The 17,463-nt window shown below is 43.0% G+C and overlaps 1 protein-coding gene across 1 annotated transcript; it reads right to left on the reverse strand.

Annotated features, from left to right (window-relative positions):
- Positions 1–1,468: 1,468 nt before the first annotated feature.
- On the reverse strand, positions 1,469–7,784 carry LOC308327481 (ras-related protein Rab-38-like; the record flags this gene model as incomplete). Its single annotated transcript, XM_080781002.1, has 4 exons — positions 1,469–1,648; positions 4,681–4,818; positions 5,704–5,834; positions 7,592–7,784. 4 exons carry the CDS (start codon positions 7,782–7,784, stop codon positions 1,469–1,471), a joined length of 642 nt encoding a protein of 213 aa, XP_080637128.1.
- Positions 7,785–17,463: the final 9,679 nt, after the last annotated feature.

Here is a 17,463-nt window from a genome sequence, read left to right on the forward strand (position 1 = left end):
CTCACATCAGAGCTATATACCCTCACCACATTCAAAACCACACACACAAAAAACACCTCCCTATGCATAACTGTTTACCTTTCTCTTAGTTTTTAGCCTTTTTAACTTTTTTAACTATAGTTTTCTTTTCCTTTTTATTCTCTTTGTCCTGTAAGGCGACAGAGAGAGGGAGACGAGGACAGCCTCCACATGGACTCCCCCGCTATAAAGAGTATAGTTGCAAGGTTGCATCGTGACCTTCAAAGCTAAACCAATGTCTTCGCAACAAACCAGGTGTGAACCAGGTGAGTCATCATCGTGCATATGGACAATGGCTCCGAAAATGATGTAGTTTTTAACAAACAACTCTATCATATTACATTTGTATTCTAATCTAATATTTACATTTAGTCCTCATGATTCTATTTATAGATGTAGAAAAATGTGAAAATGTCATTTCTCAGAAAGAAAGAAAAATAAATTACTGCACAATGCCACACGTTGTTAGCTGTACATTGAGTATTTTCTCTATTCGTCACACAACAACGTAGGTTACAGGACAAAAGTGCAAAAAAAATAAAAGATAAACGTATTGACCTGTTTATTTCCTAGACAGAGAAGTGCCAGTATATCAGCGTCATTATTTCTAAGTAAAGGATACACTCAAAACATTTCAGATGTGTTAAGATTCTACAACTGTTATACACTCGTATGTGCAAACATACCCGGTAATAAAAAAACTATTCTGATTCGGACTTTAGCGTTAACTCCTTGCAACCGTTTTGACCCAAGGACTTGCATGGTGACCCTTTGGTGTGGTTATAGGGCGTTAACAGCAAAAAACAAGGCCTTTGTTTACATTAAAAGATATATGCATTTCAAAACTTGAAATGGCACATTCTGCATATAGTGAGTACTTCTTTCTACTTTTGGTCCCTTGAAGTAAACGTTGATACCAAAACGTTGGTACTTTTTTACTCAACTAGATTTTGAATCCCGGGCTTTCACTTGTAACGGACTCGTCCTATACATTGCAGTATGGACACTTTTACTATAATAAAGTAAAACAATTGAGTACTTTATTATTATATTAGAATCTGATCTCAGGTCAGAATGAAAAACTGTCAGGATGTATATATAGAAGACATTTTTTATAGAATCTGATCTCAGGTCAGAATGGAAAACTGTCAGGATGTATATATAGAAGACATTTTTTATAGAATCTGATCTCAGGTCAGAATGGAAAACTGTCAGGATGTATATAGAGAAGACATTTTTTATAGAATCTGATCTCAGGTCAGAATGGAAAACTGTCAGGATGTATATTATAGAAGACATTTTTTATAGAATCTGATCTCAGGTCAGAATGGAAAACTGTCAGGATGTATATTATAGAAGGCATTTTTTATAGAATCTGATCTCAGGTCAGAATGGAAAACTGTCAGGATGTATATATAGAAGACATTTTTTTATAGAATCTGATCTCAGGTCAGGATTTGGCGCAGGCCGTGCAGCCGCCCGGCCGCTGCTGCTGCTTCTTGCCGGCGGCGCTGTGAGACGAGAGGACCAGCGACCCGGCGGCCTCGGCCTGCGCCGTCACGGCGTGCACCTCGTTGGCCAGGATGTGTCCCACCAGGCACCGCACGGCCTCCTCGATGTTCGTGTTCTCCTGCATGGGAGGAGGAGGAGGAGAGAGACGTGGAAGAAGTGGACGGTTATTATTCGGGGTTTTTGTACTTTAACCCATTTAGGCCTGACGTCGAAATGTAAAGGAGCTATAACATAAAATTCAACTTTTTCAATTTCCTTTGTGTTTTTGGGGCTCCCATAATGTTTTCTATCCCCATTTTTAACAATCAGGCTTTCATAATCATAATTGGTGCTTTAATGGAAATTGCTCTCAGGAACAGCTCGACTGATTTTGGTCTCATCGTGATGTCATCAATGTCACCCTACTTTGTATAATTCCTCCTTCTTTAGTCTTCAGTTACAAATTTGCATTTCCACACAATGTCCACAATTGTTGATTTTCCAAGCTGGCATGGAATGGAAACAAGCCTGGTTTTATCTAGCGTCAGTATTATAATGACTCAAATATTAAATAATCTGCATATCAGCACCCCCACCATCTCAGGACATTGTGGTACTGCAGCTAAAACTGCTTTCAAAGTCCAGAAAGAAATGACAAGGCCTGGTTATATCAGAGTGGTGATTGAGGCTCAAACCAATAGAAATAACTTTGATGGACATAGACAATATGATATTAAATATTAAAAGCAGTTTTTAAATGCATGTTATTTGTGCTTTTAAAAAATGGTGGTGCTCAATATTTCATGTCAAGGACTCCAAACATGATATGTAATAATTGGCCAGTGGCCAAACCGACCCCCATCTGAGAATATGTTGTTCCAGGAACATCTCAGAAGCAAAGAAAGAATATACATTCAAGGATTTGAGCCACATTTTCAAGATTTTTGCTACGAGCTTGTAGATCTGCTATTTTTCAAAAGCTAAATTATAACAATGTTTAAAACACCAAAAGGGGTTCCCGCCCAGAATGGGTTAAAGACACTCCTTGAGCTAAAAACGGCCATAGCCGTCTTCAACAAAATGTGATGATGTCACACGCCTTTTTTTTAGCCCAAGGAGTGTTTTTCGTGCAAAACGAATGCTTGGAATGGGTTCAGAATCTAGTTTGACATGTCACATGCTATAATTAAAGCATAATTCAAATGTGAAATATTTGCCTTATATTTAGGTTTTCATCAATTCGATTCCCCAACGTTCAACCCCTGAAATTACTTTGATACCAAAATTGATACAGAAATCCATTTTTAACACGTTATTTGGATGACCCTAAGGATCACAAAAAAACTTGAACTAGTGCAATTTATTTTGGGTCACGCCCCCTTTTTAGCTTAGATTGACTGGCCGATTTCTCAAGCAATGTCTTAGGCGATGAGCCACCCGGTTCAACTATATATGTATTGTACACACACCTCTATGTTTCCATTGTTTCCATTGTTTTTTCCATTGTTAACTGAACTCTGTCCAATATACTGTTCTATGTGAAATAATACAGGAGCTACGATAAGGCACGTCTATACTGCACCGTTTATAATGTTGGAGCTGTTCCTCAGATCATACAGTATCTTTCATCTTTTTTTTAACCCATTCTGACCTGAGATCAGATTCTAAAAATGTCTTCTACACATCCTGACAGTTTTCTGAAAAAGCTATGTTTCTGTGTCAGTCCTTCTTCGATTTTTCAAAAATAGCAGACCTACAAGCTCATAGCGCGCCACCGAGTGGCGCGCTATGAGCTTGTATAGATCTGCTATTTTTCAATAGCTAAAGCATAACATAATGCTATAACACCAAAAGGGGTTCTCGTCCCAAAATGGGTTTTAATTAAATCTCTGCAGTTTAGCACTGCTACAAAGTTAATGAAGACAATTCACGATGACGTCAGTATATAGCTTTTGTGAAAGACTTTGTCTTTAGTCTTTGTCCTGTTTGCTGACCGGGTCCACGGTCCTATTTAGTCCTTAAGCAGCTCGCGCCTCGGTGTTGTAACTCATTAGATAGTCGGTGAGGTTGAGTCAAGGCAGCTACACGTTGGGACTATGTCACACCAGACTGCAGACATTCTGCTGGCTGGTGTCCAGAGGAGAGCACATAGCAATCCATGTATCCTAACCCAGTGATTCTCTATATAGCTCTGTGGTTCCCAAAACTTTGTCACAGCAATAAGGACCACCCATATTGACATACGAATTATCCCAGCGGACCCCCGTTTGAAGAGATACAGTATTCCTGCAGGGAATTCCCATAAGAGAAAGATTTTTACAGCTCTAGCTGACATCATCGATGGGGAATACAAGCTAATAAAAACTGCAGGCTTTCTAGTCCTGAAAAGTTGCAATGCGAAAATGGAAGCCATCGTTCTCACGATAATGAAAATCTAAACATTTTTGTAAAGAAATCGTGTTTAAAAAATAATCTGCCTAATGATGATGTCACTGGAAGACGGTTTCTAAACTGCCCACACAGCCCTCCTATGAGACACAGACTGAGTAGGAAAAAATCGTGCCATTTTATCATGATTATTAGTGAGGACCTATTATCCCATTTAGGCCTAAGGCCGATTCTAAAAACGCCTCTAAATCCTGACCTAAGGTTTCTGAAAAACTTCAAATATTTATATAGCAGCATCAAAAAAATTACATTTTTGAATACTGTACATACTGTACAGAACCCAAATATGGGTGCCCGGCCTGAGGGGGTAAGATACCAATAGGGGTTCCCGCCCAGAATGGGTTAAATGAAGATAGGTTGAAAAGTGGTGAAGTGGCCCTTTAACGAGCTTCGGTTAACGGTTATATGAGAAACGTTCAAAATGGACATTCTGTATTATCAACCAACCATCTAATGATAATTTTGTACATAATATGGAATATGGAATGTGTTCCAGCTGGGGGCCACAGGAAAGCGGAGCCGCAGGTTGAATATCACTGTACTACACACCATCGGTGTTAAATTATGCCAACAAAAACAGTACCTTCGCTGCGTATATATATATAACTTTTCATCGAGCTTGTCAATCTGGCGAACGGTCCTCCCCGAACAGCTAGAGGCCGAGGTTAGGGGTTGAAGTGCTTAAAAAGCAATCCCACGTGCAAGGCCGATTTTATACCGTACCTTGGCCGAGGTCTCGAAGCAGCCGACGAAGCCATTGTCCTTGCAGAAGGAGTCCATCTTGGGCATCTGGGCGACCATCTGGTCAGACTTGTTAGCCAGCAGCACGGCCGGGACGGGCACGCCGTGGGGCAGTGTCACCTTTATAGGACAGAGCAGTGAGGCGTTGTGCACGCACGCACGCACGCACGCACACACACACACACACACACACACACACACACACACACACACACACACACACACACACACACACACACATACACAGCATGCTCTGGGTGCAGTGGTGGGAAAACGTACTGCAATGTAGAACTATACTCCGTTATTCAGGGCTAAAATCTATTCATGCGTTTCCGGTATAATATTAATGTCCGGTCATTTTGCATGTCCGTGGCAAAAAGTGGAATGTTGACCCAAAAAAAGTCCACCGCCGCAAGCCCAAATGGCGATGACCCCTGACCCCCTGGATGACCCCTCGGGGCCGTGACCCACATTGAGCAGCGTGTGAAGTCTCCGACCGACATGGCCGCGCGGACAAAGACGGCCATTGTGATCATCATCATCATCAACCTATAGGGGCGTAGCAGTGGTTCCGCTGAAAAATCGGCCATTCATCTTTTCCCCCATATAGAGATTTATACGAAACAAATGTTTACATCAATTAAGTTAAGCCTGTTTAGAATCAAGCCATCAAGGATCCTGGGGAATCATGGCCATAAAACCTTTGATTCTGTGGAAATGTATTGGATGGATTGGATGAAAACCGCTAAAAGAAAGTAATTAAAGAAATATCATAATCATTAAACATTCCTTATTTTTTCTCTCTCACCGAATCAAAGGTTTTTATGGTCATGAATCACCACCAGGATGGCTTGATTCTATAGGCTTAACATAATTGATATAAATATTTTTTTGTAAATCTCATGGGGAAAAAAAATGAACGGCCGATTTGTCGATAGTGGAACCACGAAACCACGCCCACTGCTATGCCCTATCGGGGGCCCTGACTGACGTCACGTGACTGACCTTGGTGTCCAGGTCGTCCTTCCACTTGAGCACGGCCTCGAACGTGGAGGCCCGGGTCACGTCGAACACCACCAGCGCCCCGACCGCCTCCCGATAGTACACGCGGGTCATGTTCCCATAGCGCTCCTGCCCTGAGAGAGGCAGACAGACACACACAGACAGCTATAGTACATGTTCCCATAGCACTCCTGCCCTGAGAGAGGCAGACAGACACACACAGACAGATAGTACATGTTCCCATATAGCACTCCTGCCCTGAGAGAGGCAGACAGACACACACAGACAGCTAGTACATGTTCCCATAGCGCTCCTGCCCTGAGAGAGACAGACAGACACACAGACAGATAGTACAAGTGGATCATAGACAGACAGACAGACAGGCAGGCGGGTGGACGGACGGACAGACAGACAGCTTCTTTGCCTTTGTTCACATTTTTGAAGCTCACAACATGTTTTTTCAAAATAGTAAAAAAAAAAAAAAAGGAGAAAAAAGGGAAAGGAGTTTAGGGATAAGGGGTTTAGCATTGACGAAAACAGGGCCCTATGGGAGACAAATCGTCCATCTGTCACAGACACAGGCCGACGCCCGACGCACACATCGCTGCGTGACTACACGGACCAACTCGGGTGTGTCATCTTCTCACATGGATGTTCAAGTCCGTGTCATTGAGCAGCTCACACACAAAGCACAGCGTTATTAGCAATGGTGGGAAAAGTACAATGTAGTTAACTACTCCGTCACAAGTTAAAAAGTCTGGAATTCAAAATGTACTTGAGTAAAAGTACTTAGAGCACTTAAAGTGCCAAAAGTAGAAAGTACTCACTACAAAAGTACACACTTTTCACAAGTGCCAGAATGTCCCATTGTAAGTTTTCAAATGTATACAAATATTCTTTTTAAATAGCTGATCTACAAGCTCACAATGTGTATCTCAATGGCGCATTGTGAGCTTGTAGATCGGCTATTTTCAAATGGCATTAGTCTACGGACCCCCCATTTAATGGCATTTCTATCTCTGAGACACCAATTTACATTTTAAAATCAATGTCAATGTAACTCCGAGAGTGTACAAATGGAACCAAATGGACCCATTTGGTTCCAGACTCTCATTTAGCTGCTGGGGGACCCCCTGGAACTCCCTCAAGGAGCCCTGGGGGTCCCCGAAACCCCACTTTGGGAACCACTGCTGTACACCACTATATATGCAATAAAGGCTTTCTGCCTTAAAAGCCCAAAAATATATCTTAAAAAAAAAAAAAAAAAAAAAAGTAGTTGAGTAAATGTACTTAGTTACTTTCCACCAGTGATTATTAGTAGCGAGGACAGCAGGCGTCTTCATGTGACTGATCTAACGAGCATCAAGGACCCGATGAGTCTTGGTCATGTGTTTTTGTCTTTTGTACAATGTTAGATATGATCTGGTCAACAAGGTCATCATGTTATCCTGCTCTGATTGTATGTGCAATACATTTATCACTACTTTTAATTTAGCACCCCCCCAACCCCCCCCCTAGAGACCCCTCTTAGGAATCCACATCGGACCCCGAGTTGTGAACCCACTGCAGAAATGGAATGAGTGCAGACATGTCACAAGACTCACAACACCATGTAGTACATGAGTGTCAAACAAGACCGGTCCTTTATTAAGATAGGCTATGTGTACTGTCCATTTACTGAAATGAAACTTTGAATGAAACAGTATGCTCAGCAATAACTTTGTTTTCAATGATTCAGCATGTAAAAAAAAAAAAAAAGTTTGTAGGCCTATAGGCTAAGTAATAAATAAAATATACAACACACATTTGTCACATAGTTGTTATAGTAAGCCCTTCGCCCCACCGTTCTAAGCGTTCTTTCTTTGTTGTAAAAATATATTTTTGAACGAACCAGCGATGTCCCAGAGCTGCAGGCGGACCACAGCGTCATTGTCCCAGTGCAGCACCTTCAGGGCGAAGTCCACTCCGATGGTGGCGCGGTAGTGCTGGGAGTAGATCTGGTGGACGTAGCGCTTGATGATGGACGTCTTCCCCACTCCCAGGTCGCCGATGACCAGGACCTTGAACAAATGCTCCTGTTGCATGACGGTGGAAGCCGGCACACCCATGCGAACACTCTGCTGGTGCTCCGCTGTGCACTTTTCACAAGTGCCGGCGACTTTCTTCTCCTCGCGGTCAAGTTGAGACTATGGAAAAAACTTCAGAGCCTCGTTGTACCAGTAGCAAACTTTTGCCATGAGTGACAAACCCCAGCAAACGCCTTATACGGCATGTCCCTTCCATTGAACTAGCCTATCTGAGACAAATTGTTACGATCTGAAGGCTGCATTGAAGAAGAAGCCACAACCCACTACGGATATCTAGGCTAATCAATTTACAGCAGCAGCACCCATGCATGCACTCTGCAGTGTGCACACATCATGCAGATACAGTATGTGTGGGGTTCCCAAGCTTTTTGCAGCTTAACCCATTCTGACCTGAGATCAGATTCATACGAGGTTTCCACTGGACACACACTGGTCTGATTAATCCATTCTGACCTGAGATCAGATTCTAAAAATGTCAGTCGTTCTTCGATTTTTCAAAAATAGCAGACCTACAAGCTCGTAGCGCGCCACTCGGTGGCGCGCTATGAGCTTGTAGATCTGCTATTTTTCAATAGCTAAAGCATAACATGATGCCAACACCAAAACGGGTTCCCGTTCAGAATGGGTTAAAATAGACATTTGGTGTCTCCCCGGGACCCAAACATGTGATTAATCACACTCAAGCACGATTACAATATTTGTCATAAAATAGGTTGACCATAATAGTAAATACTGACATCATGCTGACATGATACTGACATGGATATACTGACCATGATGCTGAAGAAAAGCAAGGGCTTTTATTCACAATCACAGCAGGCAGGACATACAACGTTTCGACTTCAAAAAGCACTGTTTTATTTTATTCTGAAAGACTGACCATGATACTGACATGAATATACTGACCACGATACTGACATGAATATACTTACCATAATACATACTGACATGATACTGACATGATACTGACCATGATACTGACCATGATACTGACCATGATACTGACCACGATACTGACATGAATATACTTACCATGATACATACTGACATGATACTGACATGATACTGACATGATACTGACCATGATACTGACCATGATACTGACCATAATACTGACATGATTCTGACCATTATACTGACATGATACTGACCATGATACTGACCATGATACTGACCATAATACTGACCATGATACTGACCATGATACTGACATGATACTGACCATGATACTGACCATGATACTGACCATAATACTGACCATGATACTGACCATGATACTGACATGATACTGACCATGATACTGACCATGATACTGACCATAATACTGACATGATACTGACCATTATACTGACATGATACTGACCATGATACTGACCATGATACTGACCATAATACTGACCATGATACTGACCATGATACTGACATGATACTGACCATGATACTGACCATGATACTGACCATAATACTGACCATGATACTGACCATGATACTGACATGATACTGACCATGATACTGACCATGATACTGACCATGATACTGACCATAATACTGACCATGATACTGACCATGATACTGACATGATACTGACCATGATACTGACCATGATACTGACCATAATACTGACCATGATACTGACCATGATACTGACATGATACTGACCATGATACTGACATGATACTGACCATGATACTGACATGATACTGACCATGATACTGACATGATACTGACCATGATACTGACATGATACCAAAGTGTTTATGTCTTGACTGAAGTAAATAAAAACCACAATAATAAAAAATAAAAAAATAAAAAACGATAACTAACTGAAACTGTATTGTACAAAACCAACTAAATACAAACCCTTAAGGTACCCACACACACACCGAACACGTTTTTAGCGGCGTTTCTCCATCGCTTTTCCGAAAAACGCGTCCAGTGTGTGACCACCTTGAGTTTCTGTTTGTGTATGGCTACAGTTTTTATTACACAATTCGTATACCGTTTCAATCCTGCACCTTGACAAATAACCCACAGTATTAAAAAAGACCAAGGGCCTCCCCCTTATGATCGTTAATATACAAAAAAAGACATGGTCGCCTCACTTTGACGTGCGACGAGTTGCAGCTGGTCAGATAGAGGTGGAGAACGTGGGCGTCCAAACCGCCGCCGACCAGATCCTCGTAGTATAGAGCATCGCGGCTCCGTGGTGCGCCGCCTGCTGGGCGTCCCGGGCCACCGGCGCCCACGGGGCGACAGACGGGAGGACACCGTCCACTTCACGTGACTCCCAGAGGGCTGGAGGACGTCCTCCATGACGGGCTCCTGCAGGCCAGTGACGTGGAGCACACCCAACACCAGCTTCTCCTTCTCCTGGCCTGGGTGAAGATCATGGGAAGGAAGGACAGAGACAGGGACAGTATGATATAGAGACAAAGAGACGAAGGGTTCCTATACACATTTTCCAGACTCTAATTGCGGCCCGTGCGTCGCTGCATTACTTTAATTTAATAATAATAATATTAATAATAATACATTTTATTTATATGGCGCCTTTCAGGTCACTCAAGGTCGCCTAACAAAACAGAAAAGAAACACAATACAATAAAGCAAGTTTAAAATACACACAAAGGCCTGCAGCAGACTTTTACTTTTACAAGACATTTACAAGAACTAACGAATGTAGAAGAATTGTTACTTTGATCAACGTTTGCCTGTCATCTCTCTAATGTTACCAACATCAGCATGGAAATGTGGACATTATTCTTTAGTTTTGGGTCTGCAAGGCTAAATCTCTTCAAATGGTGGTCCGTGGCTCAAATGCAGAATCAATAATGTGCCTTGATATGAAAAGGGTTGAAAACCACTGTTGTATAGAAAGATTATGAGAATAGTAACCCCAGGGGGGCCCCAGGGGCTCAGTCAAGGGGCCCCAAGGGGCCAAACGTGGCACAAACGCTGTTCATCCGCTTTACTCAGAACATTGTGTGACTACATTGATGTATGAACTGTGAGCTATCTTCTTGTGTGGGACGTTGACACTTGAGGGCCTGAGGGTGGCGCCAGAGTCAAGGTTTACTTTAATGGTTAGGATTCATTGACAAACAATTATTTTGGTATGTAGGAATTGAGGCATACGTTTAGTTTTTTTGCCTCCGTTACAGCCGATAATATCTGTTATTTTTTCACAATTGTTGCCTTCAATTTCTTATGTAATATTTGACAATTTGGCCAATGTTTGACACATTTATATAGGATAGGATAGCATTTCCTGGGGTCCCCAGTCAAAAGCATTGAGAACCCCTGGCCTAAAGTACACCAAGTCTCATCAAAAATGGCAGATCTACAAGCTCACACACGTTGTGCGCTTGGCAACTCGGAATGTTCCACACGGCATAGGAATGCTGGGGTTGGACTGGTTAAATGCTTTTAAGTATAAAAGTTATTTTCAGTCTGTCCTAATGGAAACAAAATATTCTCTCCAGCTTTCCTCCTTACATACTGAGGAACATATACAATATACATATTTACATACTGTTAATATGACAAAAGGTGCTATAAAGTGTAATTCAGGTGGTGCAGTGGATGAAAAGGTTATTTTACAGGGGTGACCTGAGGCACATAAAGTTTGTTGAACCACAGCCTGTCCTACACCAGTGGTTCCCAAACTTTTTCATGTCAAGGACCCCCAAATTAACACTAATTAGCCTGCGGAGCCCCATTAGAAAACATATGCCAGGGACCCCCGTAAGAGAAGATTTTTTGACCAAGGGTCCATTTGGTCTATCATTTGGGCTATCATGTAGCTGGGGACCCCCTGGAACTGCCTCAAGGACCCCTGGTCAACACTAGGCCTATATCGGCATTCGCTGGTCAAAAACCTTGCAACTTCACTTGAGCTCGGTAAAATGTTACTGTGAAACTTTAAATGCAAGTATCTGACCATTAAATACAGTGAAAGATAGTGTTCAATTGTTTAAAATAAACTACAAAATAAAATACAATGAAATACAATAACGTTATAAAACAACTCAACAGAGATACACATTTAAATGCAAGATATTACTCTTTAACTTACCTAGAGTTTTTGTTATTGTCCTGGTGTAAACAATTTCATGAAACTTGAAGTTGAGCAGTAGAGTGTTGTGGTTACTTCTACAATTTCTGTGAGGGGAGCTGAACAGGAAGGAACCAAACAAACTTTAATTAATTCTTAATTGTCATACTTACCCAAAAAAGTATTATCCCATTGCTGAAAACAGCAGCACTGGCGTTACATACTATAAGACAAACACACTTGGAATGGGAAATAGAGAGAGGAAAATGGAATTCGTAGTTATTTGTATATGACTTTGTATTTGTATTGCATTTGTATTGTGTGTTTGAGCTGAAAGGCCCCTTTAATCAATCAGTCACAAGTAGTTTTTTTTTAATGATACATATTTTGGGGCATGTCATGTGGTCTACCTGCAAAGCCTTTGTGATCTTAGATCGCGATCTACCTTCTGGGCACCCCTGCGGGCTTAGCTGGAGACACCCCGGTGGCCTTGGAGCGTCGGGGTCCCAGTGTGAAGGTCATTGTGATGGGGAGCGGGGAGGACTTTCCCCCCTGACATCAGACACATGACTCTATCACCATATTTCAATCTCACCTCAAAACCCACCTGTTTAGGCAGGCTTATGACTCTGTGTGACCTCTGTGTCTTCTGCTGCAAGCTGTGCCCTAGTTTTGTTCTGCTTTTAACTGTGTTCTTGTACTGTTTTTAACCAGTACGGCGACCTTGAGTGCCCTGAAAGGCGCCTTATAAATAAAATGTATTATTATTATTATTATTATTATCTTATGGCCTGCTGCAGTCTTCTCTTGGCTTGCTCTGTGGGCGGCTGTGGCTCAGGAGGTAGAGCAGGTCGTCCAATGATCCCTGGCTCTGCGCTTCACCTCCCAACGTATGAATGAATGAACCATTGTAAAGTGCTTTGAGCACTTGGAAAAGCGCTATAAAAATGCAATTCATAATTCTTATTATTATTATTAACACATCCAAGCCTTTGTGATTCTTGGGCATGCGGTTTGGAACTGTGAGAGAGTCTTACGTTGGACAAGAACTACTGCTCAAAGTGTCTGACTCTGAGCAGACCGTCCACAAAACGTACTTTGAGGCTGTGCAGATCCGTTTATATTCCATAGACATGATTGGTCGGAAAAAGACAACTTCCCGGGGAAATACATACAATGGAAGTCCCGCCCTGTAGACATGAATTTCAGCTGTAGTTCTTTACCAGGGTTTCCTCCTGGTCTCATCTTCAGATGAGAAGAAAAAGTCTGGAAACAAGGTTAATGAGGGCTTGGCACGGACCGGACGCCATTCAGGTCCCAGTTCAAGTGCACACACACACACACACACACACACACACACACACACACACACACACACACACGCACACACACACGCACGCACGCACGCACGCACACACACACACACACACACACACACACACACACACACACACACACACACACACACACACACACTGTACACAGAATACCATGACGACTCGCCCCTTTGCCAACTCGCCCTCGCGAAAAGTGTTAATGTAGTTAACAGTTAATTAATTCGTATTTCCCTCCCTCTCTGAAATCTGAAATGATCTTGTATAGGCCTACAGATTTATTTGATTGTATAGTAGTCGATCTCTATATAAAATCAAGGAAGAATAACATGAGACAGAGACGGTCGGACTGCTTAATTAAGTTAATTTAGGACCTTCTAGCAGTTCATTTTGTTTTATTAAACACATTTCTTCCGTATATAGCCCATGTTTTGTAATGGCATCATCATCATGCTATTATGCCCATGGAAATATAGTGAACTTAACAAATTAATATAATACCTTTTATATAATCACCAACATTCATTTGTATTTACAACTAGGTAGAGTAGTGGGGCGAGATGGAAAAGGGACGACCGTACCCATACATAATACATTTATTTATTTGTATTTCTTTATTATTTAATCTGTTCCTTTCTTTTTTTATATGGCAGTTTTTGTCCTCCTTGCAGAACATGGACAACACCGCCCTCTAGCGGATCGCTGAGGTTAGGTCTACTGCTATTATGTCCATTAGAGACCGTAATTAAATACGGTACTTACAGCGATATCATCAATATCCTTCCTGTTCTCTACCCTGGCTGTGTGTGTGTGTGTGTGTGTGTGTGTGTGTGTGTGTGTGTGTGTGTGTGTGTGTGTGTGAGAGTGTGAGAGAGAGACGCTCCGACACTATTAAATAAAATGTACATAGGCCTCTACGTATTTCCACTTGGCTATCCTGCTACTCGAAGGAATTCGAGTCAGAGAGCACATTCATAATAATGCATTTTATTTGTATTGCACTTTTCATTCACAGGGAATCCCAAAGTGCTACACTTAAAGGTTAAAACGTAATAATCAATCATAGAATTAGGTTAAAAACAGGGTTATCAACAAAAAAAGGTGCAAAGCGACAAAACAGTTCAACACGAAAAAGCCTTCCGAAACGGGAAGGTTTTCAGGCCTTTTTTAAAACATTCCACATTGGAGGTTTCTTATTATGGACCCCGGCGCCTCACCCCTGCCTGACTCAGTGACTTCGTGGCAGGCACTGTCTAGTGAGCTAATCTAGTGAGCTAATTTAAGGCTTCCGGTGGACGATCTCTTCAAAATAAGAGTACCTCTAGAGTATTGAAAAAAAGTTTAATTTGCACATTAAAACTACAAATTAAGCATTTAAATGATGCTATAAGACACACATTATGTTTCTGTGTAAAAACAAGTAATTAAATAATAATAATAATAATAATAATAAAGTTATCTAAATGGATAAATGCTATTCACTGGAGTGCATGGACTTCATAAAGTGGACACTGGACAAAAGACGGCTCCGCGAGGCAACTATCTGGACATACCCACGCGTCCGGGGAGATGTCCTCTACCACACCCCACTCTCCGCTAAGCGGGAGAGGTGTAAAATTCACAGCAGCAGAGCTTCTACTGGGGTCAATGCAAAAAAATGTACCGTTTCCGGACCCAGAATGGACACTGGACAAAAGACGGCTCCGCGAGGCAACTATCTGGACATACCCACGCGTCCCGGGAGATGTCCTCTACCACCCCACAGTCTCCGCTAAGCGGGAGAGGTGTAAAATTCATAGCTGGAGCCCTTCTACTGGGGTCAATGCAAAAAAATTACCGTTTCCGGACCCAGAATGGACACTGGACAAAAGACGGCTCCGCGAGGCAACTATCTGGACATACCCACGTGTTCAGGGAGATGTCCTGTACCACACCCCAGTCTCCGCTAAGCGGGAGAGGTGTAAAATTCACAGCTGGAGCCCTTCTACTAGGGTCAATGCAAGAAAATTACCGTTTCCGGACCCAGAATGGACACTGGACAAAAGACGGCTCCGCGAGGCAACTATCTGGACATACCCACGCGTCCGGGGAGATGTCCTCTACCACCCCACAGTCTCCGCTAAGCGGGAGAGGTGTAAAATTCACAGCTGGAGCCCTTCTACTGGGGTCAATGCAAAAAAATTACCGTTTCCGGACCCAGAATGGACACTGGACAAAAGACGGCTCCGCGAGGCAACTATCTGGACATACCCACGCGTCCGGGGAGATGTCCTCTACCACCCCACAGTCTCCGCTAAGCGGGAGAGGTGTAAAATTCACAGCAGCAGAGCTTCTACTGTGGTCAATGCAAAAAAAATTACCGTTTCCGGACCCAGAATGGACACTGGACAAAAGACGGCTCCGCGAGGCAACTATCTGGACATACCCACGTGTTCAGGGAGATGTCCTGTACCACACCCCAGTCTCCGCTAAGCGGGAGAGGTGTAAAATTCACAGCTGGAGCCCTTCTTCTGGGGTCAATGCAAAGAAAATACAGTTTCCGGACCCAGAATGGACACTGGACAAAAGACGGCTCCGCGAGGCAACTATCTGGACATACCCACGCGTTCAGGGAGATGTCCTGTACCACACCCCAGTCTCCGCTAAGCGGGAGAGGTGTAAAATTCACAGCTGGAGCCCTTCTACTGGGGTCAATGCAAAAAAATGTACCGTTTCCGGACCCAGAATGGACACTGGACAAAAGACGGCTCCGCGAGGCAACTATCTCCAGCTGTGAATTTTACACCTCTCCCGCTTAGCGGAGACTGTGGGGTGGTAGAGGACATCTCCCCGGACGCGTGGGTATGTCCAGATAGTTGCCTCGCGGAGCCGTCTTTTGTCCAGTGTCCATTCTGGGTCCGGAAACGGTACATTTTTTTGCATTGACCACAGTAGAAGCTCTGCTGCTGTGAATTTTACACCTCTCCCGCTTAGCGGAGACTGTGGGGTGGTAGAGGACATCTCCCCGGACGCGTGGGTATGTCCAGATAGTTGCCTCGCGGAGCCGTCTTTTGTCCAGTGTCCATTCTGGGTCCGGAAACGGTACATTTTTTTGCATTGACCCCAGTAGAAGGGCTCCAGCTGTGAATTTTACACCTCTCCCGCTTAGCGGAGACTGGGGTGTGGTACAGGACATCTCCCTGAACACGTGGGTATGTCCAGATAGTTGCCTCGCGGAGCCGTCTTTTGTCCAGTGTCCATTCTGGGTCCGGAAAAGGTACCTTTTTTGTGCATTGACCACAGTAGAAGCTCTGCTGCTGTGAATTTTACACCTCTCCCGCTTAGCGGAGACTGTGGGGTGGTAGAGGACATCTCCCCGGACGCGTGGGTATGTCCAGATAGTTGCCTCGCGGAGCCGTCTTTTGTCCAGTGTCCATTCTGGGTCCAGAAACGGTACATTTCTTTGCATTGACCCCAGTAGAAGCTCTGCTGCTGTGAATTTTACACCTCTCCCGCTTAGCGGAGACTGTGGGGTGGTAGAGGACATCTCCCCGGACGCGTGGGTATGTCCAGATAGTTGCCTCGCGGAGCCGTCTTTGTAATGTTACTGTGAAACTTGAAATGCAAGTATCTGACCATTAAATACAGTGAAAAATAGTGTTCAATTGTTTAAAATAAACTACAAAATAAAATACAATAAAGTTATAAAACAACTCAACAGAGATACACATTTAAATGCAAGATATTACTCTTTAACTTACCTAGAGTTTTTGTTATTGTCCTGGTGTAAACTGTGAGCTATCTTCTTGTGTGGGACGTTGACACTTGAGGGCCTGAGGGTGGCGCCAGAGTCAAGGTTTACTTTAATGGTTAGGATCATAGAGTACTGCTGTGTGAGAGAGACGCTCCGACACTATTAAATAAAATGTACCTAGGCCTCTATGTATTTCCACTTGGCTATCCTACTACTCGAAGGAATTCGAGTCAGAGAGCACATTCATAATAATGCATTTTATTTGTATTGCACTTTTAATTCACAGGGAATCCCAAAGTGCTACATTTAAAGGTTAAAACGTAATAATCAATCATAGAGTTAGGTTAAAAACAGGGTTATCAACAAAAAAAGGTGCAAAGCGACAAAACAGTTCAACACGAAAAAGCCTTCCGAAACGGGAAGGTTTTCAGGCCTGTTTTAAAACATTCCACATTGGAGGTTTATGGACCCCGGCCGGCGCCTCACCCCTGCCTGACTCAGTGACTTCATGCCATGTGGGTTTGCCTGTTGCGTTGAAATGTCAACCAATATAGA

This window comes from Protomyctophum bolini (genome assembly GCF_963924005.1).
Source record: "Protomyctophum bolini genome assembly, chromosome: 13".
Classification (NCBI taxonomy): Eukaryota; Metazoa; Chordata; class Actinopteri; order Myctophiformes; family Myctophidae; genus Protomyctophum; species Protomyctophum bolini.